General features: G+C 32.4%; 6 protein-coding genes across 6 annotated transcripts; 4 read left to right on the forward strand and 2 right to left on the reverse strand.

Moving 5' to 3' along the window:
- Positions 1 to 1,770: 1,770 nt before the first annotated feature.
- LOC110226498 (putative defensin-like protein 28) lies at positions 1,771 to 2,388 on the reverse strand. The gene is given in 4 exon segments (XM_021018427.1): positions 1,771 to 1,885; positions 1,887 to 1,987; positions 2,097 to 2,153; positions 2,368 to 2,388. Coding segments are annotated over 4 exon segments (294 nt in total).
- A 1,617-nt stretch (positions 2,389 to 4,005) lies between these two features.
- Positions 4,006 to 4,765, reverse strand: LOC9306398 (polyadenylate-binding protein-interacting protein 2). The gene is made up of 2 exons (XM_021019818.1): positions 4,419 to 4,765; positions 4,006 to 4,348 (listed from the first exon to the last, which is right to left on the reverse strand). The coding sequence occupies exons 1-2, from the start codon at positions 4,678 to 4,680 to the stop codon at positions 4,176 to 4,178; spliced, it is 435 nt and encodes a 144-aa protein (XP_020875477.1). The 5' UTR covers positions 4,681 to 4,765; the 3' UTR covers positions 4,006 to 4,175.
- Positions 4,766 to 5,316: 551 nt separating this feature from the next.
- LOC9306399 lies at positions 5,317 to 7,168 on the forward strand. The gene is made up of 3 exons (XM_021019475.1): positions 5,317 to 5,509; positions 5,595 to 6,379; positions 6,471 to 7,168. The coding sequence occupies exons 1-3, from the start codon at positions 5,453 to 5,455 to the stop codon at positions 6,808 to 6,810; spliced, it is 1,182 nt and encodes a 393-aa protein (XP_020875134.1). The 5' UTR covers positions 5,317 to 5,452; the 3' UTR covers positions 6,811 to 7,168.
- A 1,267-nt stretch (positions 7,169 to 8,435) lies between these two features.
- On the forward strand, positions 8,436 to 10,481 carry LOC9304370. Its single transcript, XM_021019443.1, has 3 exons — positions 8,436 to 8,605; positions 8,698 to 9,464; positions 9,587 to 10,481. Exons 1-3 carry the CDS (start codon positions 8,552 to 8,554, stop codon positions 9,924 to 9,926), a joined length of 1,161 nt encoding a protein of 386 aa, XP_020875102.1. The 5' UTR covers positions 8,436 to 8,551; the 3' UTR covers positions 9,927 to 10,481.
- Positions 10,482 to 14,289: 3,808 nt separating this feature from the next.
- LOC9304371 (putative plant UBX domain-containing protein 14) lies at positions 14,290 to 15,881 on the forward strand. Its single transcript, XM_021019556.1, has one exon. The coding sequence runs from the start codon at positions 14,423 to 14,425 to the stop codon at positions 15,641 to 15,643; it is 1,221 nt and encodes a 406-aa protein (XP_020875215.1). The 5' UTR covers positions 14,290 to 14,422; the 3' UTR covers positions 15,644 to 15,881.
- A 2,099-nt stretch (positions 15,882 to 17,980) lies between these two features.
- On the forward strand, positions 17,981 to 19,263 carry LOC110226944 (putative plant UBX domain-containing protein 14). Its single transcript, XM_021019938.1, has one exon. It carries the CDS (start codon positions 18,496 to 18,498, stop codon positions 18,994 to 18,996), a length of 501 nt encoding a protein of 166 aa, XP_020875597.1. The 5' UTR covers positions 17,981 to 18,495; the 3' UTR covers positions 18,997 to 19,263.
- The last annotated feature ends 6,390 nt before the right edge of the window (positions 19,264 to 25,653 follow it).

Raw genomic sequence — 25,653 nt, forward strand, 5'->3', positions numbered from 1 at the left:
AATTTTAACATTAAAAAAAAAAAAAAAAAAGAAAGAACAAAGATTAGTTTCAGCCACTACATTACATTAAACACAAACACGACTCTAATTTATCTCGAAAAGAAGCGCTTTATTTTCTCTAGAAGACCTGTGAAAAACAAACGACGATCTGATCATACTAACACATTTGAACACTTTTATCCTCAGATCTGAAATTCAAATCCTTAAATTTCTAGTTATTTTGAACAATGACTTTTTTTTTTCCTTTGTTAAAGATTTTGAACAATGACATATCTTGATGTGTATAATTAGAGGTGTCAGACGGACCGGCCCGCGTCCATCTGGGCCGGCCCGCGATGGGCATTTACATTTATGAGACCGCAGCGGGCTGGTCCGCTAGGACCGCGGGCAAAAATGATATGTCCAGGCCCGCCCCGCGGGCTTAGTTTTAATTATTTAAAAAATAATTAAAAAAATAAAAATAATTTTTTAAATATGAAATTAACAATTTTCAATTAAAAAAAACTTTTAGAATTAATTTTTTTGTAAATCTTATAATTTTATACATTAAATTTTGTTATATGTTCATATATTTCACATATATATTTTCAGAATTATGTAAAAATATTTATTTATTTATATTAATTATTTAATTTTATTAAATATTTGTAGTCCGCGGGCCGGCCCGCAAATCCGCGGACAAAACCCGCCAAAACCCGCAATCCGCCTGGGCTTGTCCGCGAGGCCCGCTATTTATGGACATGAAAAATGATGTCCAAGCCCGCCCCGCCGTGGGCTACTTGGACAAAGCCCGCGGGCTATCGGCCCGCTTGACACCTCTATGTATAATCAGGTAACTATATCAATCATAGATGCACCAATATTGGACGACGTGGATCAGAGATAGGGGTGGGCCGGATCCGGATATCCGGCTTTTTTAAGGTATCCGGATCCGGATCCGGCCGGATCCGTCTTTTCATTATCCAGATCCGGATCCGCTCCACCCGGATATCCGGATTTAGGATATCCGTAAAAATAACCGGATACCCGGCGGATATCCAGATCCAGTTTTTTTTATATAAATTCTTTTTTTATTAATATAAAATTAAAGAGAAATATTTAAAAACAAATAATTTAACATAAATAATTAAAAATATTATTAAAAGTATTATTATTATATAAAAGATAATAAAAAATTATTAATAAAATTTAAATAATAGTAATAAAATATTAAAAAAAATATTAATAAAATTTAAATAATAGTAATAAAATATTAAAAAATATTATTATAATATAAAATATCCCGGATCCGGATATCCGGCTTTAATTTTTCTATTATCCGGATCCGGATCCGGATCCGCTTTTTCATTATCCGGATCCGGATCCGCCCAACCCGGATATCCTGTTTTTCGGAGCGGATCCTGGATCGGATCCCGGATCCCGGATAATTGGTCTCACCCCTAATCAGAGATTCATAATCATGTCATTAAATTTCTTAAAATTTAAATGGAACAACAAATTAAATACATAAAGTTGGTGTTTTTCATTATTATACTATTTTTATGAAGTTTTCTAATTCTTTTTGTTTGTTTTTTTGTTTAGATGGTAAATATGCGATTCATTTTTTTTTTAATGCGATTCATTCTTGTTATAGATCTTTCAAATTTTGATACGGAAAAGAAGGGAGGAAACAGGAAATTTAGCACTCTGTTATTTATTTTAGACAATCGATTAAAATAATCTTTTTGTCTTATGCGTTTTATTTTAGACTTGTATAAGTTTTGGGGATGCTTACTTGTCTGCAGCATAACAATGACATATATGTTTCTTTCCAAAAAGTTTGCAAAAACCTCCGCTTTCGCACCATTCAATAATGCAAAATTTTCAGCATTTTCCATCGCTATTTCCGGATACCTGGAAGACATCTTCCGATTTCTGGATGTTCTCTATTACACGACGGCGGCTGCATACTATTTATCCATGGCGTAATGTTTTCTTTTCCATCGATCTTTTTGGATCCTACTTTTAACCTCCAAAAAATATGATTGTTAATTCATAAATTTTTATTTTTTTAAAACAATATAGTAGTACTAAACAGTAAAATAAAACATACCCACATATAGCATGAGAGCTGCAAATATAACCAAAGAGACAACAATGGTAAAATCAAAATACTACCAATTGTTTTAATCTCTTTTTTATTTGAATGAGGACAAAACAATGGAGTTGTTTCATATTTATAACTAAAACTATAGTCAAGTGCTCCTTTGAATGATTTACATAACATAGTAATGAATAAAAAAAAATTATTGGTTGGTCAACCAAATTAAAGGTATATCCAAAATAAATTGGATTCCAACTTTGATGATATTATTATTATCTTCATACCTTACTATAAAAAAGATTCATTTTCTTTAAGGTAAACTTTTTGTTACTTTGCAATAGGCCTGGGCATAATACCCGAACCCGAAGAACCGAACCGAACCCGACCCAAAAAATCTGATCCGAATCCGAACCCGAAGTTTTAAAATATCCGAACGGGTTCTAAACTTCACAACCCGAAAACCCGAACCCGACCCGAACTCGAACCCGAACAAGTACCCGAACATACCCAAAATATAAGTACATAGTTATAATATATTAGTAATATGTATACTTGTAATAGCCTAAGTGCCTAAATTATTCGGATGTTAAGATATTTTCGGATGTTTTAGCTACTTTGGGTTAGATATGAGTTAAAATACTTGGGTTTTATAGATTCTATACTAGTATAATCGCAGCACTTTTTGTGACGGGTGGGTAAAAAAGCTTTCGGGTATATCGGATATCCGACCCATTTTAAAAATTCTTTCACAAAAAATTTGTTGGGTCGGGTTATATTTAACCCAACTCATACACCGGATATTCCATATTTAATAATTTAGATTTTTAGAAGATTTGATTAAGATTTATAATTATGATTCTCCTATTATCTTTGTTTGATTTGTTTTTAACTGTTTTGAATCATCATATAATACATAAAGTAAAAAAAAAAATCAATTTTTTTTCTGCATATACTGTGATTCGAAATTTTAAAAACGGACATATATTATCCAATTGACGAAAATGTGTGTTCAACGTTCTACATCGATTAAAATATTTAGACAATGATTCAGAATCATATCATAAATAAGAACATTAATAAAATAAATGAGTTTTTTGGCGGGATGGGTTTGGCGGGACGGGTTTTTGAATCAACAATAATAAAAAGATTAAAATATCATTAATCCGCCGCTTCAATACGGATTTAATCCTTTTTTTTTTAATACAAATCACAGAACGGGTTAAGAAATTACGGAACGGGTTATATTTCGGAAATGATTTATATGGCGGACGAATTTGAATCAATATTTATATACCGCTTTAATACGGGTTAAATCCTCAGTTTATTAATAATTATCTCGTGGACTCGTGGTATACCGTTACTTAATAACAATTGTAAACTATAATATAAATAAATATGTTATAAGGAGATACAATTTACAAAATATTTTTATACTAACTTTAAAATTAAATCATCCCGCGGTGTACCGCGGGTTAAAATCTAGTTTTTTGAGTATTTTTCAATACTTTGCATAGAATCGGATACAAAATTTCTAATATTTGGATACTTCGGGTAAACCCGAATCCGAACCCGAAATACCTGATCCGAACCCGACCCGAACCCGAAGTTTTAAAATACCCGAACGGGTCTTAGTTTTCTAAACCCGAAAAACCCGACCCGAATATCCGAACGCCTAGGCCTACTTTGCAAGGTAAAGTAGACCAATATGCATTAGTACGGGTTGGCTATTTGTTTTTGTTTTGTTTGGGTTCGGTTTTGTAGTAAAGTTTTAGCTCAACTCTAACCAAATTCGGTTTGATTTGTGTTTAACACCAGTTTCAATTTTGTTGTTAGAATTGGTTTCCAAAGACATACGGTACAATTCCATTTTAAACCGAACCAAACCTTTTGATACGACCTGGTTCGATTTCGATTTCAATTTGTTTGATACAAAGCTCATAAACTGATGTTATTATAGAAAATAGAAGGAATATTCACAGAATTACAAGAACCAGAAAGATTAGTTTCAGCCATTGCATTACACTACTACATTAAAACACAAACGACTCTGTTTTATCTCGAAAGAAAAAGAGCTTTGTTTCTTCTAGAAGCTTCACCGTGGCTGATAAATCTGATGATTCCGGCGACAATTGAAGCTTGGGTTCATGTAGTTCCTCTTCTGATTATACTTCGGTGAACAAGAAGAAACCTTAGCTCTATAAATCTTCTCTTTCGTAGACTCCGCTATGTTCAAAAGCATCTTCAAATACTTAGCAACATCTGCTTCTGCCATCAAAAACAAAAATCCTCAGATCTAAAATTTCAAATCCCTAATTTTGAAACTGTAAATTAGTACCGGTAACTGTATCAGCCATAGATCCACCATCAGACGATGCGATCATCTCCTCGAACTCTTCTTCCATAACTGAGAAATCATCGCCGCCGACGAACTCATACTCCGAGTTAGCACTGAGCCAAAAGTCACGGAACCATTTCGATGTCGTTACCAGATCCCACCATTTCGGTGAAAAATCCTCCACCTCACGAAATCCCACCGGATCAAACACCGGCGCGTTCGGATTCAGTGTTGATAAACTCCGATCTACCATCGCCGTCATCTTCCACCTCAAATCACACTGCTACAAAGTCGAGAGATTTGATGTACCGAGTCAAACTGAGTCTTAGAGCGAGTTACATTCTCGAGTCACTTGGCACGTTTTTAAAGAAGAGAAAAGCGAGTGTAGCCGGTAATCCGGTTAAGAGTCACGGCCACGTGTGACGTAAAAGATGATGATCCGACGGTTATTAATGAGAAGTGCGTGATCTAACGGTGTTGATGTGCACAATAATTGGGATATACGTTCGTTAGTTACTGGATAAGATATTCTTTTTTCTTATTATTGTTTTTTGGATAAATGAAAGATATTTTTGTGTAGTAAGAAATTTCTAGAACGTAGAAGCCCAAAAGCCCATTAAGCTAAAGAAAATAAAAGCAATCGTAACATTGGTTCATGAAAAACTACGTTCGAAGTCTGTTTTTTTTTTTGTTTTTTTTGGGCAAAAATTCGAAGTCTGTTTTCTGTTTTTTTGGGCAAAAATGTTAGTATATTGAGTAGCTGGTTTTAGGAATGTTTTAGATTTTATGAATACATCATAAGTATGACAATAAAATATTAGGAATGATTTTTGATTTGGGAACAAATATTGAACAACAAATTCCATAATTTTTAACTTTGAGAAAAAGCAATAAGATTTAAAAGAGCTATTTATGGAATTTCTAAATATTCTCATTTATGTCTTGTACTTGCTGAGCAAGGATATTCTTTAGTATTAAAAGTTTGACACAGATACACAAGAGACGAAAACACACAAAGACTTTAGGGTTCAACAATGTCACAGCTTATAATCAGCCGAGTCTTCAAACCCTCTATCTCCAAAAACTTCCTCGTAAGCTTTTACGAGATAATTCATTTTTTCTTTAACTTCATCTTGTTCTTGTTGTCTCTGACTACTTGAAACATATATATGGCAGAGACACACAAACATCGTTCGTATGTTCTCATCTACAACTTCTCGCACAAGCGGGTTGGATTCGGATGAGACCGAGACTAAAGTGACTCGACCCTTCTCGTCTGAACCAGCCTACCCGTTTCTATTGATTGACTACATCACTAACATCCCAAACTCTACTCCGGATGGTCGCGTATTAATATACGACGATTCCTCAAAGGGAAAGGCAAAACAAGTCGCTATTCAGGACGAGAAACTCGAAGAGGAGGTCATTGATGCAATGACTGTCGGATTTTCACGTGATGGATTAGGATTCGATATTTCACCGTACAACGATAAACCTGTCATCTCTTATGAACCATCCAACCCTAAACTAGAAGACATGACCGTTCATTTACCTTCTCTACCTACCGGTAAAAAAATCCAAAACCTGGCCATGTCCTCTTTACCTGTCCGAGATAAAGATTGGGTCGTGGGTGTCAAGTTATCGGGATATGGGTTGAGTCTCTGCAGGCCTTTTGGAAACTCTAAATGGATCAACATCAACACCATGTCTCAGTGTATAAACCCTTTATCGAGCCTCATGTTTTCCAAGACAGATCAAAGGTTTTACATTCCAAGTCTCGGAGGCAACTTCTTGTGCTACTTGGGTCTCAACTCTAAGGAGAATGACGAGCCCAAGTCCATCGACTTGGAATTTGACAAACTTCCAAAGTCTGTGTTTCAGGAGTTGGCGGACGTGAGTTCATGTTCCAGGACAGACCACCTTGTGGAGTCACCCACCGGCCAACTTTTCCTCGTCAAGTGGTATAGTATCTAATTAATTAACTAGACACCTTTTGTTTCTTGATTTCGTTGGTGGGTTTTTGGCTTGAGTGGTTCTATCATGTCTTTTCAGGTACGTCGAGGACGTGGAGGACCATGAAGACGATACACTCATGCACGTAACAAAAAAGTTCATGGTGTTTAGAGCAAGTGAGTCTTCTGACGAATATGAGAAGACAATGATCTACACAGAAGACATTGGAGATCTTTGCATTTTTCTTGGACATAGTGAGCCTTTCTGCATCCCGGCTAGTACGTCCCGTGGACTCAAGCCTAACTGCATCTATTTTGTTGGGGATAACTTTGGTGTTTATGATCTAACCACCGAAACTTGCTCTACCTTCTACACTGGTTTAAGGCCAGTGAAGAACGTGAGTTTCCCTTACTGGCCTCCTCCAACCCCTCTCTATTAGCTCCTTATTAATTCACATGGCTCTTTCACGTGTGTTTGCTTTAATTTCCCATGCTATCATTGAAATCCTATGTGTCTCTTTCTATATATATTTTTCTTCGATTGCAATATATGTGTTTCTTCGATTTCAATTTTTTTTATCTTTCCGATTTGCCACTGCATACGGGTACGAGAGAGATATTATTGAAAGCCTAGAAGGCTAGAAACAAAAGCAGTGGTTTTAACTTTAAACTTGAAAGGAAAAAAAAAACGAAAGCAGTATTTTCTAATTAATCTAGTGTTTGTGAATTCCTTAAGATAGATCTCTATATTTTCATTGATAGAATTGTGTTATTTAGTACACCAAAACTGAAGACCCTCGCGATGTCTTGGAGGAAAAAATTTCAAAAATCTTCAAAGAGAAAGATATCAAAGGAAAAATCAAAATGAATTGAGATTGTTTTGCTAAAAAAAAAATTAACAATAAATCGAGATATATTTTACCGAAATTCTAATAAAGAGACGTAACCGTCATAAGCATTTATTAAGATTTATATTATTATTAGGAAAAAAATATGGTGAAATAATGCGATCATAAGTAAAAAAAATATTAGACGAAGAGATCTAATTAGTAGACGCAATTTTTCAATTTTTAAAATAATTATAAATATAACTATATTCAACAAAATATTATGATCAAAATTATACAAAAATTTACAACGTAATTTTGTTTTCTTATTTAAAAGTTTATTAAGTAAATAATTAGATGAAATTAATTGAAAGAATGGGTCGTTTGATGATCTCCATAGTAGGAACTAGGAAGCAGTTTTATTTCATAGAACTGATGAAAATGCTCGTTATGAAGTTATAAACTTGTTTATCCGTTTGCGTTTTGTATCAAATTCCTAATGATATGATGATATCTCTATATATTTTATTTTTTATTACTTGTAACCAGTGTTCAAGAAAGCGCTAGGCGCTAAGTGGGCGGTGATCCAATGCCTAGCGCCTAGAACGTCTAATCGGGGCCTAGATGATTTTTTAGACGTTTATAACATAAAATATTATAAATATGATATTATATATAAAAGTTATATAAAATATCTATATAAAACTAAAAATTATGAAATTATAAACAAAAATTAGATAAAACATTTATTTATATTTATATTAAACAATATATGAATATTTATAACTATATATATAAATAAAACTCTAATTAAAATTAAAAAAATACATTAAACAAGATCTGTGTAATTTTAGGCGGTCAAAGCGGTTATCTAGACGTCGCATAAGAGCCTAGCGCCTAGTCGGGGCCTAGGCGACCGCCTAGACCGCTTTTTAGAACACTGCTTGTAACAAAACAGGATAATAAGTATGCCGTGATTTTAGGAATGATTGTAGATTTTCTGAATTAAACAATATAACGTACGCCAAGAAAATATTAGAAATGGATTTAGATTTTATTTGGGAACAAATATTGAACAACAACAAAATCCGTGATTTTTACTTCCAGAAAAACAAAATGATCATCGGATTTGTTTTTTCTTTCGACAATAAAGAGCTATTTATGTGACTTTTTTTTTTTTGATAAAAGGCTTGCAACTATTTATGTGACTTGGCTGATAAATTCTAAATATTCTCTAAATATGTTAATATTTATCTTGTACTAGTACTTGGTGAGCACGTATAAATATAATCTCAGTATTTAAGTCCTAACAAACAGATTCAGGAGACGAAACACACAAAGAAGGGATTCAACAATGGCACATATAATCAGCCGAGTCTTTAAACCATCTGTCTGCAAGAACTTACTCGTAAGCTTCTCTTAACTATGTATAATAACTCAGTTTTTCTTTAACTTTTTGTTCTTGGATGTCTCTGACTAACTTAAACATATATATGGCAGCGACACACAAATGTTCGTATGTTCTCATCTACAACTCCTCACACGAGCGGGTTAGATTCGAATGATGAGACTAAAGTGACTCGGCCCTTCTCGTCTAAACCAGCCTATCCGTTTCTGTTGATTGACTACATCCTTAAAGGCCCAGACTCTTGTTCAGATGGTCGCGTAACAACATACAATGGAAAAGAAGTCTTTATTAACGACAAGAAACTCATGGAGGAGGTTTGTGATGCGATGACTGTCGGATTTTCACGTGATGGATTACGATTCTATCTTTCGTACAGAAGCTGCGACCATGCACCCGTGATCAATTATGAGACCTCCAACCCCAAAGTAGAAGACATGACCGTTCATCTACCTTCTTTACCGGCCGGTTCCAAAATCCAAAACATGGCCATGTCCTCTTTACCTGTCCGAGATAAAGATTGGGTCGTGGGTGTCAAGTTATCGGGATATGGGTTGAGTCTCTGCAGGCCTTTTGGAAACTCTAAATGGATCAACATAAACACCATGTCTCAGTGTATAAACCCTTTATCGAGCCTCATGTTCTCCAAGACAGATCAAAGATTCTACATTCCAAGTCTCGGAGGCAACTTCTTGTGCTACTTGGATCTCAACTCTAAGGAGGATGACGAGCCCAAGTACATCGACTTGGAATTCGACAATCTTCCAAAGTCGGTGATTCATGAGTTGGCGGACGTGAGTTCATGTTCCAGGACAGACCACCTTGTGGAGTCACCCACCGGCCAACTTTTCCTTGTCAAGTGGTATAGTATCTTATTAACTAGACATCTTTTGTTTTTATAACATACATATAAATCTCTTTATTTCCTTGGTGTGTACCATATTTTGGCTTGAGTATCGTATTGGCTCTATCATGTCTTTGTAGGTACGGTGAAGACTTGGATGACATAATGTCACTGATGCGCGTAACCAAAAGGTTCATGGTGTATAGAGAAAATGAGGAATCTGATGACTTAGAGAAGACAATGATTTACACAGAAGACATTGGAGATCTTTGCATTTTTGTTGGACATAGTGAGGCTTTCTGTGTCCCGGCTAGTTCGTCTCCTGGACTCAAGCCTAACTCCATCTATTTTGTTGGCGATAACTTTGGTGTTTACGATCTCACCACCAAAACTTGCACTACCTTCTACTACACAGTAGATGAAGTTCCATTAAGAAAGTTGGACTTCCCTTACTGGCCTCCTCCAATTCCTCTCTACTAGCTCCTAATTAATTAAAATGGCTTTTGCATGTGTATTTACTTTCCCATGCTATTATTGAAATCCTATGTGTCTTTTTCAATAATTGTTGTTCTTCGATTCTATCAAATAATTCGTATATGTTAACCTTTAAATTTCATACACTCCTTTAGTGTGTGAGGTATATGGAGTGAAACCGAGAAACCTCACTGATGTGAGGATTTGAACAATAAAGTGAATTGAATGACTCATGAAAACTTAGGGTTTCATCTAAAGGTATAAAACCAGGACAAATATCATACTCAAACTCGAATATTTTGGTACGGAAGGAGACAGAGATACAGGCCTATAATGAAGGTGCTTCTTTGTGGAATTGAGGAGCATAGGATGGGATATATTAAAAAAATTGAGCCTCGCTACCAAACTTAATTTCTCTATAAAACTGAGCTATTCAAAGTTTATCTATAACCGTTGTTAAGAACAAAAAATCTTGTAAAGCATTTCAAAGTAAAAATCTCACTAGAATATGAATTTGTAAATTTGCTTGTGTCCCCATTTCAATTTCCTTGTTTGGTTTGCATACGGGTGCGACAGAAAGATTATTGAAAGCCGAGAAGCAATAGCAGTAGTTTTAAAAGAAATTTTCATGTTTAGTAAGAATATGAGTTTTTCTCTCACCATTTGACAAAGTCAAGTTAGGTTTTCACAATTTAGCCATTTAGGTTTTTTCCAACTAAAATGCCCTCAACCATAAATTATTTTTGTTCAGTTACGTTTATACTTCTATTTTCTTTGTCTCATTATGTGTAAAAAAAGAATTATTGAAAAAAACATAAGAAGAAGAAGAAAAAGAAATCGAAAATCTCAACTTTTCCATCTTCAAAAATCTCAATGATAATCGTTTTCTTAAGATCTGAATAATCTTTCATTAATTTTCAATTGTGAGTTTTTGAGTCGAGTAAGTAGAAACATATTACATATTTCCAGTGACGAGCAAAAGCCAACAAATTTCTGGAGAGAAATTGATTTTGCTTCATTATCAAAGAGAGAGATTAGAGTTAAATAGATTAAGAGATTTCCAGCAAGTTGGAAAAAATGATAGAAAATGGTTAGAAAACAATTGTTCTTCCGACGTAATTGACTTAACATAACTATCAGACAATTAAACAAAACTCAAACTCTTTAGCTTTTAAAACTCAAAATATGCTAGTTTTACAAGATTTGTATGTAAAAAAAAAATATTGTACTTTAATTACGTACATGTGAAGTAGTATTCTGTGATAAATATCAATGGCGGCTGCAAATTTAGGGTTGCAGAAGATGACTGCATAATTACAATTATACCCTTCAGCGAATTTCTTTTGTGTACGTATATATAATTTACGGTGTACGCATCATTGATTATGTGGACGTGTAAATATTGTACTTTAATTACGTACATGTGAAGTAGTATACGTACATGTGTCGAATAATCAACTTTAAATACGTAAACCAATGATGCTTTTTAAATCACGTACACGTTAATTAGTATACGTACACGTTTCTAATAATCAACTGAATTTTCATGCTAGCTCCATAGTAAATTGAGTGTCACCAACATTCCTGACATATCCTATCCCATATTTTTCAACAAAAAACCAGTCCACTTGTTATAATGTAATTTTCTCCATTGCCTTTACTACTATTTATAGTCGTCATCTTTATCGTCCTCTTTCTTCTCTTCGTCATCCTCATCTTCTTTCTTTTCATCCTCTTTATCGCCCTCTATTTCTTCTTTCTCATCTACTTCCTCATTGTTTTCACCTCCGACCCATAGTTAGTTTCATCAGCAAGGTAATCCATCATGCATACACTATTCACACTTTCCTTAACGGGTTGGAAAAAATGACACAATTTACACTTAGATCCCTACTATGAATAAAAAGAATGTTCTAAGCTCATTTGTATGTGATAATTTTACTTATCTCATGGCAAGACCCCACACATGTTGGTAATAACACCATTCTCTCCGTCATGATCACTACCTCGTTTCTCACGTACACAGTATTACATGTTTCCGTACATAGTCTCTAATCGATGTACTTGTGTACGTTAACTTTCCAAATATGCATGTGTATGCACCTATTTACGCTAGTACATTATCTCAACAATGATATTTGTGTCGTTCTTAACATACATAGTCATCATGATAATTCGAACTAGCCCTAAGCTTTCAGATATTTGGTTTAGTTTCCATGGGACTCATTTGGTACCGGGTATTTCAAGTAGAGGGATTTCTCTCCAAAAGTAGTCTTCCCATATTGTACTATTTTACTTCTGTCTTATCAGTTAGACATTGGTTAAATTATCGAAGAAAAGAGAAAAATCATCATCGAATCTCTTCGGCTTAGTGCTTAACATTATAGAAAAACCATTATACACTGCGTAAGACTCATTCACATTCACTAAACTGTACTTTGAGTCAAGTAACATCCCCTTTGATGATCCTCCGATACCAAACTCCACACCATTACCATGCACTTCACCTCTACCATGTCCATATGTATTCATGTACGTTAAATATTCACCTTCATATAATGTCTCATGTACATAGTAAATAGTGTACTTACAATCTTTGAAATTATATCTTACCTCCCAGTTAGGACTAAAAGATGGTTGAATGTCACCATCTTTTTAAAATCATCGATGTTTTTTCTTTCACATACATGTTCATTAGTGTACATACACGTTTCTAGTATATGATATTAATATGAATTGTCCTATTAGTTTCATAGTCGGATGAGTGTGACCATTTTCTCCGACATGTCCTATTGCATATTTATCAATAACAAAATCAGTCTACTTGTTATAATCGCAATCTTCATCATTACCGTCTATAGTCGGTTCTAAGACATTATTCTCGTTCACTTGATTCATTGTTTTCCTCGTCATCTTCAACGACATTTTCGTCGTCCTCGTCATCCTCATCCTCCTCTTTGTCGTCATTTTATCATTCTCTTCAACATCTTTATTGTCATCTACTTTTTCTTCCTCGTCTACGTCCTTATTGATTTTTTCAACATTTGGAGCCTCCGGTATGGTTTTTGTTGTGTTTTCACCTCTGACCAATGGTTAGTTTCATCAACTTGGCTTTCTATCATGCACACACTATTCACACTTTTCTCGATGTGTTAGATAAAACGACACAAATACATTTACACTTGAATCCCCACTAAGAATAAAATAAAATGTATCCAACCTCATTTAATTTTTAATGTAGACATAAGGGCGTTTATGTTCAATCATTATCGACATTATTACCAGTTTCCAAAAATTAATTTTTGGATTAGATTTAGTAGACTTCAAGCTAAACACCACACATAAGGTACACGTCTGTGTACGTCATTTTCTTTAACACGTACATACTACTTCTTTCTCAACTAAAAATTTTCCTTTTTCTTCTTATGTACATCTACACTCACCAATAACAAAAAAATACATGAATTTCCATTAAACACTTGAATCATAAATTCATGAAAAACGCATACATTATCATTTATATTATTATTTAAATATGTACGTACATAAGCAAAATTATTTCCGTGTACATACTTACATACATGATAAATAATATATTCATCTGAAATCGTTTCTAAATATAAGATTCAAAAAAATATATATAATTCAGATTTAAAAAAAAATTAGAATATGGATCTTAAAAGATAGACAAAAAATAAATTATAATTCAAAATACAAAAATATAAATGAATTAAAAAAGTGAAAACAATGAAAATGTGAAAGCAAAGAAAAGGTGGAAAAGAATAAGAAGTTTTTTAGTAATTAAATCTTCTCTGACAGCATATTTTTAACTTTTTTATTCTTCTTTATACTGTGGAGTCGTCGAAAACCAATCAAAAACACGGGTACTATAGCTAACGAAACACTGTACATAATTATAACATTTAACTAATTCGTACACAGACACTGTACACTCTAGTTATGTTAGCAGGGGCATTTTTGTCATAAAATGACCAAATGACTAAAACATGGAAGCTCTTCTTGACTTTGCCAAATTATGAAAGAAAAACATAGTCAATTGTCCTGTCCTGAAAATTACCCTAGTTTTAAAAGAAAAAAAAGTACTAGTCTCTTGTGTTTGTGTAGTCCTTGTTTTTTTTTTTAATTACCAAATTAGAGTGGGAAAAGAATATAAAAACTAAGATCTATAAAAATAGAATTGGGTTATACAGTACATTAGTCAAAAGCAAAAGTAAATCCCAAAAAATGTACAATATCTCAAAAAATGGAAATATATCCAACAAAAACAAAAAACGAAAAGGAGTTTCCTTTTTTTTTTGGTTTGTGCGTTGAACAAAATTGGAACAGGAAAAGGAACAAAATCTTATGAGTCCTCTCTATAAATAAATAAACAGAAGCAAAGGTAAACACAAACTCTCCAATCCGTCTTTTAGGTTTCCCACAAATTATTTTTTCTCTCGCTCTCGATCGCTCTCGTTCTCTCTCAGACAAAACAGCAAACAATGGAGAGTGCAACGAGTGCTAACCAACTACAACTGATCTCATCTTTCCTCGACATCACCGTTGGCCAAAGTGTAGAAATCGCTCTTCAGTTCCTTAAGGCAACAAACTGGCACCTTGAAGATGCCATCAACCTCTTTCTCATCGCTAGGAGAAACCCTAATCCAGAACAAGTCCCTCTTCCTTTACCTTCGATGATGGATACTCTCTACGACTCTTCCATGCGTCACAACACTTCGGTCGCCGTATCTCCTGAAGATATCTGGGACTCGACATCTGAGGAGTCCGAATCCTATTCAAGGTTGTCTTCCTTGTACCGTCCTCCTCCAAGTCTGTTTTTCCATGGTTCGTTTGAAGATGCGAAAGCAACTTCCTCTAGAGAGGATCTATGGTTGCTTGTTAACCTCCAGTCCACGACCGAGTTTGCTTCTCACTTACTTAACCGAGATTTATGGCCAAACGACGCTGTGTTTCAAGCCATCAGGTCCAGCTTCATCTTGTGGCAGGTCTATGATCATACCAACGAAGGTCAGAAGATATCTACTTTTTACAAGATCGACTTTGCTCCTCCTGTGGTTCTCCTCATCGATCCCGTCACTGGCCAGAAGATGCGTATGTGGAGCGGTATGATTGAACCTCAGGGTTTTCTTGAGGATTTGATGAAGTACATGGATGCTGGTCCTCACGAACATGTTGCTTCTCTAAGCAACAAACGTATCAAAACAGAGAAGATTTCCTTTCCAAGCAACAACGCTGATGATCAAGTAGACATGGCGACTTTCTGGGGTGATGATATTGAAGAAGAAAAGACTGTAGCCAAAGATGAAAAGGAGGAGAATCTCGTTGTGGCTCCTTCTTGGGGGCAAGAATTTGAAGATATAAAGACTTTATCCGACCATGAGGAGGAAACTTGTTTGTCAAGCGACCTGTTTGAGTTCCCGGTTTTGACAGAAGAGCCAAAAGAAGACTGTGATAGAAGCATTGTGTGCAGTTTGTGCGTTCGATTTCCAGATGGAAGAAGAAAGCAGAGGAAGTTTCTCAAGAGCGAACCAATACAACTTCTCTGGTCTTTCTGTTATTCTCACATGGAGGAATCCGAGAAGAAGGCGTTCAGGCTTGTGCAGGCGATTCCTGGTGCTTCCAAGACTCTGGATTATGGAGCTAATGTCACGTTTGATCACTCTGGGCTTGCTAATTCGATGATTTCGGTTACTTGGGAGTGAAGTTTTCAACATGTTGTTTCTTCTTATATCTTCTTGAAGCAATTATGAAGAAACCCTTAAATTCTTGAAATTAATTATAGACTTTTGTTTCGTTTGTCAATTGGAATATTAAGTTCAAATATACAATTCTCACAACACAACATAGATTACCCTGATCCTCTTCACTGTTACTAACATATTTTTCATATGTGAGCTCTGATGAATATTAAAAAGGAAGATTGTTCTCTAAAAGTCTCCAAGTCGACAGTTGCGACGTTTTACTAATTTAAAGTGTAAACACAAAAATTTGAAAGCGAATGGATATTTTACAATTTCTTAGGAAATGTGTATATATAATAATACACCAAGTGTATATATTTGAAAAACACATATTTTGACGTACAATACGGTGTGGATGGAGTTGAGGTATGAGAGGGGGCTTCAAGACTGGTTTGGTTCAAGACAAAACATAGGATAATTTCTTTGGTTTTGAGTTTAAAAATATTATGCATTAAGGGCTTGATTGGTTCTCCCGCTAGCACTCTCTTAGCGGTTGCTAGCGGTCGGTTACGGTTGCTAGCGGTCGGTTACGGTTGTTAGCGGTTACTACCAATCATAGAAACCGTTCCGTACCACTTCGAACCGCTCGAAATCACTGAATTTCAAAAGCTCCTTCCCGCAAGCATTTGCGGTTGCGGGCGGTAGCGGTTGGATTTAAAAAAAAATAAAAAATCAAAGGTTTACTTATAATTATTATAATATACTAGATTTTAACCCGCGGTGTACCGCGGGATGATTTAATTTTAAAGTTAGTATAAAAATATTTTGTAAACTGTATCTCCTTATAACATATTTATTTATATTATAGTTTACAATTGTTATTAAGTAACGGTATACCACGAGTCCACGAGATAATTATTAATATACTGAGGATTTAACTCGTATTAAAGCGGTATATAAATATTGATTCAAATTCGTCCGCCATATAAATCATTTCCGAAATACAATCCGTTCCGTAATTTCTTAACCCGTCCTGTAATTTGTATTAAAACAAATAAGGATTAAATCCGCATTGAAGCGGCGGATTAATGATATTTTAATCTTTTTATTATTGTTGATTCAAAAACCCGTCCCGCCAAACCCATCCCGCCAAAAAACTCATTTATTTTATTAATGTTCTTATTTATGATATGATTCTGAATCATTGTCTAAATATTTTAATCGATGTAGAACGTTGAACACACATTTTCGTTAATTGGATAATATATGTCCGTTTTTAAAATTTCGAATCACAGTATATGCAGAAAAAAAATTGATATTTTTTTTTACTTTATGTATTATATGATGATTCAAAACAGTTAAAAACAAATCAAACAAAGATGATAGGAGAATCATAATTATAAATCTTAATCAAATCTTCTAAAAATCTAAATTATTAAATATGGAATATCCGGTGTATGAGTTGGATTAAATATAACCCGACCCAACAAATTTTTTGTGAAGGAATTTTTAAAATGGGTCGGATATCTGATATACCAGAAAGCTTTTTTACCCACCCGTCACAAAAAGTGCTGCAATTATACTAGTATAGATATTAATCCTATATATATTTTCATCTTTATATCACGTTCTCATCAGAAACCCTAATCAATATTCTGAAACCCTATTCTCTCAATGTCTTCCACCCAAACTGATGAAAATCAAGAACCAAACGTAAGTATCATATATCATTTTATTCATTCATCACCTTATGTGTAACTCTTTGAATATTTTTCATGGCATCGTTTTTTTCTTTTTATTATGTATTGCTTCGCTTTTTGATTGAATATATGTTTCGATTTGTTTTCTCGAGTAGAAACTCACTTGCTTTTTGATTGAATTCAACGTTATTTACAGTTTGTCCCATTACTTGATGCAATTTTTGAGGTTAAACCAGATGCATAAAGTACTATCTTGTTACAAAATTTCTTTATTTTTGAATAATTATTTAGTACTTTATTTATGGTTATAATTATTAAGCATGTTCAATTTTTCTAATATTATCATAATAATATATTACTGTTTTTTTTTGTAAATTTTTATTTATTTGGTCATTTTTTATTTAACTGCTACCGCAGCAGTTGGTTTACCAGTCATAAAACTCCCGCAAACGCATCTATTTTCAAACGTTAAACCAGTCGTTCAAAACGCTTGGTAACGCTTGAAGCCACAACCGCCCGCTTCCACAAACTCCTGCAACCGCAACCGTAACCACTGCGTTTAAACCACTCAGGTCTTAAGTTGTAATTTGTAAACAAGTTGATTTTTCTTTTGGATATAATTTAATATTAAATTCAAAAAAAAAGGGTGATAAATCCTGTTAAAAGTGAGTAGAATTCAAATCTTTTCTGAAATTTTATGGTTTCGAAAGATATTTGGCTAATCCAAGGTATCAAATATGTCGATAGATGCATGAAAGACCAACTACTTTTACATTTCACAAAATATAGAAATTAATCCAAATATTTTAAGATGATATCACAGCCATAACGTATACAACGTGAGATGTGGTGGATAAAACGCCGGGTGGCTAGTGGCTACCTAAAACTCTTTCATGTAGCTTTAAATGTTTCATATCTAGAGTAGAAATTAGCTGTTTTACCTATACAGTTTATCAAAAGTAAATATAAAGTACAAAACCCTAAAAAAAATTAAAAAAACATTTTTACCAAAAAATTTTAAAAAATATTTATAAAACAAAAACTGAAAAAGTTTTTTATAAATATATAGAAGCAAAGGCGTAATTAAAGAGCATTAATTAAACTCTTACAAATTCTTCACTTCTTCTTCTAGGGTTCCCACAATTAAAGTCTTGTTTCTCAAGACAGCAAACAATGGAGAATGAAACGAGTGACCAACAGAGACAACTGATCTCAGCTTTTCTCGAGATCAATGTTAGTCAAACAGTGGAAATCGCAATACAGTTCCTTAAGGCAACAAACTGGGAGCTCGATGAAGCCATTAACCTCTTTCACATCCAAAGAATAAATCAACCTTTGCCCTATAAGGATACTCTTTATGATTCTTCCATGTATCACACTTCTTCGGTCGCAGTATGTCCTAATGATATCTGGGACTCCGGTTCTAGATTATCTTCCTTGTATCGTCCTCCTCTAAATTTGCTTTTCAATGGTTCGTTTGAAGATGCGAAATCAACTTCCTCTAGAGAAGATTTATGGTTACTTGTCAACCTCCAATCCACGACAGAGTTTGCTTCTCACACACTTAACCGAGATTTATGGTCAAACGATGTTGTTTCTCATGCCATCGAGTCAAGATTCATCTTATGGCAGGTCTATGATCATACCAACGAAGGACAAAAGATATCTACTTGATACGAGATCGACACTGCTCCTCCTGTGGTGCTCCTCATTGATCCCATCACTGGCCAGAAGATGCGTACGTGGAGCGGTATGATTTAAGCTCATTATTTTCTCGAGGATTTGATGATTTATATTGATGCTGGTCCTTGCCAACAAATTGCTTCTATGACAAGCAACCACGTTGATCAAGATAAGGCTAGTTTATGTTGTTCCTTCGGATAGCTTTTTGAGCTAGTTTCAGGATTTTGTTTTGAACATTAAATTGTTGTTGAAAATATCGATCTCCTGTCAATTACTTTATTTTTAACTAAGGGGTGTTATTGGTTTATTAATTTGTAAATCCATATAGAATTTAAAATTTTTTATTAATTATGAAATCAAGATATATGGATTTTGAAATAACATGTGTTTACCCATGGATTTGAATCCTTCTATTTTTCTCTTTCAATTCCATTCAAATCTATTTAAAACATAATTTGGATTCTCAAATCCAAAAACAAATGAGTAAACGAATAACAAAGGATTTTAACTAGTATTTATAATTCATAGAACCAATAACACATGATTTTAATTAGGATTTTAAAATCAATGATTGAATAACAAATGATTTTTGTTTGAATTTCTATTCCTTATAAATCCATGAACCAATAACCCCTCCTAAATTAATTTCGTTGATAAGGTGTTTTAATTTAGATTGACCGACTCTGGTTAAGATAGATGGAAAAGAATTTATGGAAACTATTTAAATATCAAAAATAGCCTAATTTATGTTTGGGATTTTCATTTTTTTTTCAAATTCAGCTATATATGGATTTTTCAGTGTAGAAAAGTTGTTTTGTATGTGTTTCATATATAGGTGAAGCCGCTCTTTAGCAAACACATTATTGAATAGAGTTGTTAGTAGACTTGAATAGCTGGAGTTATTAACTTATTAGTGACAAATAGTTTGAAGGGAGACTCACAAAAATGCCCCTTTTTTAATACCCCTTTTCAAAAATGCCCCCTTTGGATGTCCATTTTTAAAAATACCCCTTTTATATACAAAATGACTAAATTACCCTTCTTTTAATAAAAGATATCATAAATATATAAGGAAATATAACAAAATTAGGTCCACAAAATACAAAATATTTTTTGGCGGGAAAAGTGATCCCCAATTTTTCCCGCCAAAACACTTGTAAAAATTTGTAAAACCTTTAAAATACCTTGTAAAATTTTCCCGTAAAATTTTTTCCCGCCAAAAAATTTTCCCGCCAAAAATTTTTTTTTGCGGGAAAAGTGATTCCGCAATTTTTTTGGCGTTAAATTTTTGGCGGGAAAATTTTTCCCGCCAAAAATTTACAAGGTATTTTAAAGGTTTTTTACAAGGTATTTATAAGGTTTTATAATGTATTTTAAAAGGTTTTACAACGTATTTACAAGGTATTTATAAGATATTATAAGATTTTACAAGCTATTTTATAAGGTTTTTACAAGTTATAAGGTTTTACAAGTTTTTTATAAGGTTTTACAAGTTATAAATACCTTATAAAACCTTAAAAGTACATTGTAAAACCTTTTAAAATACATTGTAAAACCTTACAAAACACTTGTAAATACCTTGTAAAAAACCTTTAAAATACCTTGTAAATTTTTCCCGCCAAAAAAATTTCGCAAAAAAAATTGCGGAATCACTTTTCCCGCAAAAAAATTTTTTTGGCGGGAAAATTTTTTGGCGGGAAAAATTTTTACGGGAAAATTTTACAAGGTTTTTTAAAGGTTTTTATAAGTGTTTTGGCGGGAAAATTGCGGGATCACTTTTCCCGCCAAAAAATATTTTGTATTTTGTGGACATAATTTTGTTTCAAATAAGGGTAAAATAGTCATTAAAAATTAAAAGAGGGCAAACTTAAAAATGGACTCTCAATGGGGGCATTTTTGAAAAGGGGTATTGAAAAAGGGGCATTTTTAACAATTTCTCTAGTTTGAATTACACAAAACTATTCAACTATTTGCTACATTGTTTTCTAAATCTTTACTCTTATAACGGTATACTAGGATATGACCCGCGGTACACCGCGGGTTAATTATTTGATTTTTTTATTTTTATAAATTGATGAATTTATTGTGTATAATATTTTTTGTTGTATACCGCGGGTCACATGCGTTGTATCTAAAATAAAAAATTTTAAGTTGTATTTGTTTTGTTTAGTGTTTAAGATTGTATAATTGTATTTTGATTTGTTATTTATAGGATTTCACCTGTGGTATATTATCTCGTATTAATATTGACCCAAACCCGTCCAACCATATAATCTAAAATGAAATTAAACATCATTTTGTTATTTTTTTAATAACACTTTTATTTAAATGTCATATAATTCGAGTTAATTTGAAAGTTGCTTTCAAATAGTTTCCATGTATATTTTTAAATTAGTGTGTGTTTTTGGACCAACCCGTAAAAACAATTTATAATTGTATCTTAAAATACTAATTAGGATTTCACCCGTGATATACTGTCCCATTTTAGATCTATATTATTAATTGGGAAGCATTGGATAATAAATAACCTTATAAAGGGTAAAAAATTACAAAAAATGCCATTGGTTTTTAGTGTTTTTAAATAACTTCATTAAGGGTACAATAGTAATCAAAAAATTAATATATTTAAATAAAAAATAATTTAATTCTTTTAAATACTTATTAATTTCCAAAAAAAATAAACTAATTTTCTCTCTCTTATTAATTATAAACGAAAATTTGAAATTAATTTTTTAAAAATTGTTAACCAATAGGAATTGAAAAACTAAGATTTGATATCCAACTAAGATTTTTTCTAAACCAATCCTAATAGACTATTCTATATCAAAAATACAAATAAAAATAATATCATTTTAATTCAAAATTAAAAAAAACTATCATTTAAAAAGATTTATCAATGGAGGATTTTAAGATTGAATTTGAAATTTGGTAAAAAAATTAAATGCAAATATTTTAATATTCAGTTTTGTTATAATATTTTTATTACAAATTTTGAAATATAAAACGAAATTTTATTTCATAATTTCTAAAAAACCATATTAAATATTAACAAATATTTATTTTTACTATGAAATAAACTCAAATAATAATAAATTTTAAGTAATTATCATAATGGTTTTCGTTTAGAGCAATTTTTGAAAAAATCTAAACAATAGAATGTACATATTAATTTTGAAATATTTTGTGTTTTATTTTTTTCTTTTCAACTCAGATCTTCCTTAAATAAATCCATAATATATTGCACACAGTTTTTGAAATTATGTAAACTAATTATATATTTTGCATTCAACACAAATTATGCAGCAATAGCATATCCCTTTTATAGATGTATCTAAAACTTTTATTTTTAGTCCAAATATTGAACTAATTATGATTAAACAATGAAAAGAAGAATATGCAAAATTTAGCTAAGGAAAGAAACATTAATAAATTTGTTAAAATATTTGTAACTTTAACATCATACATATTAATCCGCAAAACTCACAGTATGTATTTTATGGTATTTTAAAGTAAGCAAACAAGAATTTGGAACATGGTTTTAATGGAATGAAATGAGAATAAGAATTACGAGACGGGATGGCAGGGGAACATAAATTAAAAATCAAACTTAATACTCAACTGTATGAGTTTGTGTTATGAGCACTATATAAAATAAATTTGTTTACACACATAACCTTATACGTACGTTTTTAGTTACAATTTATGACAGATACGGGACCGTAATATTTTTATTTCACGTATACGAGACGGGTTATGGGACGAAAAATTTATGACATATACAAGACGGGATAGGTTTCCTGTTCCAAAATAGTTACGCCTAGCTAATATACATGAAATAATCCAAACTAAACCGAATATGTATCCTATTTAACACATGTAATCAAACTGTTAGAAATGTCTTGAATAGTTTAGAAAATAAAAACGTAACATCACTTAACTTTTGCAACTAAATAATATCTTAATTTTATATTAAATACAATTTCACACTTACGTGTAGGTCCGAATCTTAAAATATAACTATGCACTAACGCAACTAAATTTCGTTCATTACTCTAACTTTATAATATCTATATTATTACAAAGTTCACTAACACAACAAAATATTTTATATTTTTAAAATCTATATAACAATTTCTAAAAAAAATATCTCTGCACGTACATGTGGATCTAGATCTAATACACTAAAATATACATCATAAAAACAATAAAATAATCTATATTGTATGAAAATTTGTAAGAAATGTTTTTGAAATATGAAACCCCGCACGTACGTGCGGGTCAGGATCTAGTAATTGTAAAAATTAAAGAAAGATCCGAATGACTCAATTTCGGGTCTGAATAAAATAACGACATGATTAAATGCTCAATTTGTTCTTAAAAATGTTAATATAGATTACACACATATTTTTATTCATCGATTGAGTAATATATGTCCGTTTTAAAAAATTTGAATTGTAACATATGCAGAAAAAAAAAAACTAAAATTTACTAACTATTTATATATTTTATAATAATTTAAAATAATATAAATATAAGATCAAATAAAAGTGAAATAAGAATCATATATAAAAAAAAAAAATGATGAAAATAAAATAAATAAGAAAATCTTCTCTCTGAAAAAGACGATCACTTAGGCGACTCTTTACAACTTCTCCGTTACACCATTGTTTCCGGCCGGCGTTGGCTTCTCCAGCGTCGGTCGGCTTTTCCCTTATGTTTAGATTTCTTTTTTTTTTTTTTTTTTTCTTCTCTTTGCGTAGATCTAGATGAATAAATTAGAAATCTGCAAATTCCAAATCCATGCCGATTGGGATGCAATGATGTCTCTCCCTCCGATCTTGTCACCAATTCAATCGCAAGGTTGGGTGGTGTTTCACAATACCCAGACCTTGTCGCTACACGTGGGAAGGGTGGATCCGAGAGCGGTTAGTTTTGTTTCGTTTCACAACCCATCAACGGGGTTGAAGTTTTCTATTCAATATTGCTTTATTTTTCTCTTCTTTCGGAAGAAGTTTGTTTCCGGTGGTCCTTATCACCGTCGTCATCTCCGGTTGTCAACCGATGAAGTTTCTCCTAATCTATGGTTTGGAGAAGTCATTTGGGTATTTGATCCGGGAATTAATAGACAAATCCTCCTGATTGAAGGAAGTGGCATTCACGATAATATCCTCTGGTCATGGATACTGTCTGATGATGGTGATGTCCATATTATCCCTCAATTGGATTACTCAGGTTTTATGGAAGAGCAAATCATGGTCACTAACCGACAACGATGGATAAGGCGTTATAAAAGACATGTTTCAGAACCATTTCAAGCAATATATCAGTGTGTTCGTTTATTCAAAGTGATGCGGAAAGCATTTGGGAATTTCATCTACAAGATGTTAGCCTTTTATGAGTATATGAAGAGGGGACTTAACAGATGTCATCTGTTGCCTATAAGGCTTTCGTTTGGAAAGCAGGGTTACTTCCACTTCTTCATCGAAATTGTGTTCAATTTCCTTTATTTTATTCAATGGTTGTATTTTAATGGTTCATGTATCATGTATGACGTAACACTTTTATGATATAATATAATTGATTTGCCGTTAAAAAAAAAAAAAAGAATCATATATTTATGTTTAAATTAGGTAGAGAGATTTTAGGAAATTAGTGCAAATTTGTTATATTAGCATTAAATCATCATATTTGATTTCTTTATCTATAAAAATCATGGAGAATATACCATAAATAAAGCGTTTAAATATAGTAATTAGTTGAGAAAGTATATATATTTTAGATTTTATTAATTATTTTCGTTTTTTAATTTTGCCAAAATTTAAGGAAAGATCCGATTGAAGATTTCCGGGTCAAAATTAAATAAATTTGACCCGATTTGGGTACCCAAAAACTGCTGCAAAAATGTATAGTAGACTAGGATATGACCCGCGGTACACCGCAGGTTAATTATTTGATTTTTTTTTTACCTTTTTATAAACGGATGAATTTATTGTGTATAATATTTTTTTGTTGTATACCGCGGGTCACATGCGTTGTATATAAAAAATAAAATATTCAAGTTGTATTTGTTTTGTTTACTGTTTAAGATTGTATAATTAAATTTTGATTTGTTAATTGTAGGATTTCACCCGTGGTATATTGTCCCGTATTAATATCGACTCAAACCCGTCTCACCATATACTCCTGTCCTGTAGAATTAATCATCATTTTGTTATTTTTTTTAATAACACTTTTATTTAAAAGACATATAATTCGAGTTAATTTAAAAGTTTACTTTCAAATGGTTTCCATAATATATATATTTTTAAATTAGTATGTGTTTTTGGACCAACCCATAAAAATAATTTATAATTATATCTTAAAATACTAAATAATTGTATTTTGATTTGTTGATTTTAGGATCTCACCCGTGGTATACTGTCCCGTTTTAGATTATTATAGAAATTAAGAAAGGATCTGAATGACTCAATTTCGGGTCAAAATAAAAAAAAACGACATGATTAAATGTGCAATTTGTTCTTAAAAAATGTTAATATAGATTACACACATATTTTGTTTCTTCATCGATTGAGTAATATATGTCTGTTTTAAAAATTTTGAATCATAACATATGCAGAAAAAAAAAACTAAAATTTAGTAACTTTATAT

Source organism: Arabidopsis lyrata (assembly GCF_000004255.2).
Source record: "Arabidopsis lyrata subsp. lyrata unplaced genomic scaffold ARALYscaffold_7, whole genome shotgun sequence".
NCBI classification, from domain to species: Eukaryota; Viridiplantae; Streptophyta; class Magnoliopsida; order Brassicales; family Brassicaceae; genus Arabidopsis; species Arabidopsis lyrata.

Bases quoted from the DNA above. Each gene is read 5' to 3' on its own strand.
- LOC9306398 (XM_021019818.1), bottom strand. From the start codon at position 4,680: ATGACGGCGATGGTAGATCGGAGTTTATCAACACTGAATCCGAACGCG. The intron at 4,349-4,418 runs GTACTAATTTAC...TTTTGATGGCAG, and splicing joins TATGGCTGATACAGTTACCG to AAGCAGATGTTGCTAAGTAT.
- LOC9306399 (XM_021019475.1), top strand. From the start codon at position 5,453: ATGTCACAGCTTATAATCAGCCGAGTCTTCAAACCCTCTATCTCCAAA. The intron at 5,510-5,594 runs GTAAGCTTTTAC...TATATATGGCAG, and splicing joins CTATCTCCAAAAACTTCCTC to AGACACACAAACATCGTTCG. The intron at 6,380-6,470 runs GTATAGTATCTA...ATGTCTTTTCAG, and splicing joins CAACTTTTCCTCGTCAAGTG to GTACGTCGAGGACGTGGAGG.
- LOC9304370 (XM_021019443.1), top strand. From the start codon at position 8,552: ATGGCACATATAATCAGCCGAGTCTTTAAACCATCTGTCTGCAAGAAC. The intron at 8,606-8,697 runs GTAAGCTTCTCT...TATATATGGCAG, and splicing joins CTGTCTGCAAGAACTTACTC to CGACACACAAATGTTCGTAT. The intron at 9,465-9,586 runs GTATAGTATCTT...ATGTCTTTGTAG, and splicing joins CAACTTTTCCTTGTCAAGTG to GTACGGTGAAGACTTGGATG.
- LOC9304371 (XM_021019556.1), top strand. From the start codon at position 14,423: ATGGAGAGTGCAACGAGTGCTAACCAACTACAACTGATCTCATCTTTC.
- LOC110226944 (XM_021019938.1), top strand. From the start codon at position 18,496: ATGGAGAATGAAACGAGTGACCAACAGAGACAACTGATCTCAGCTTTT.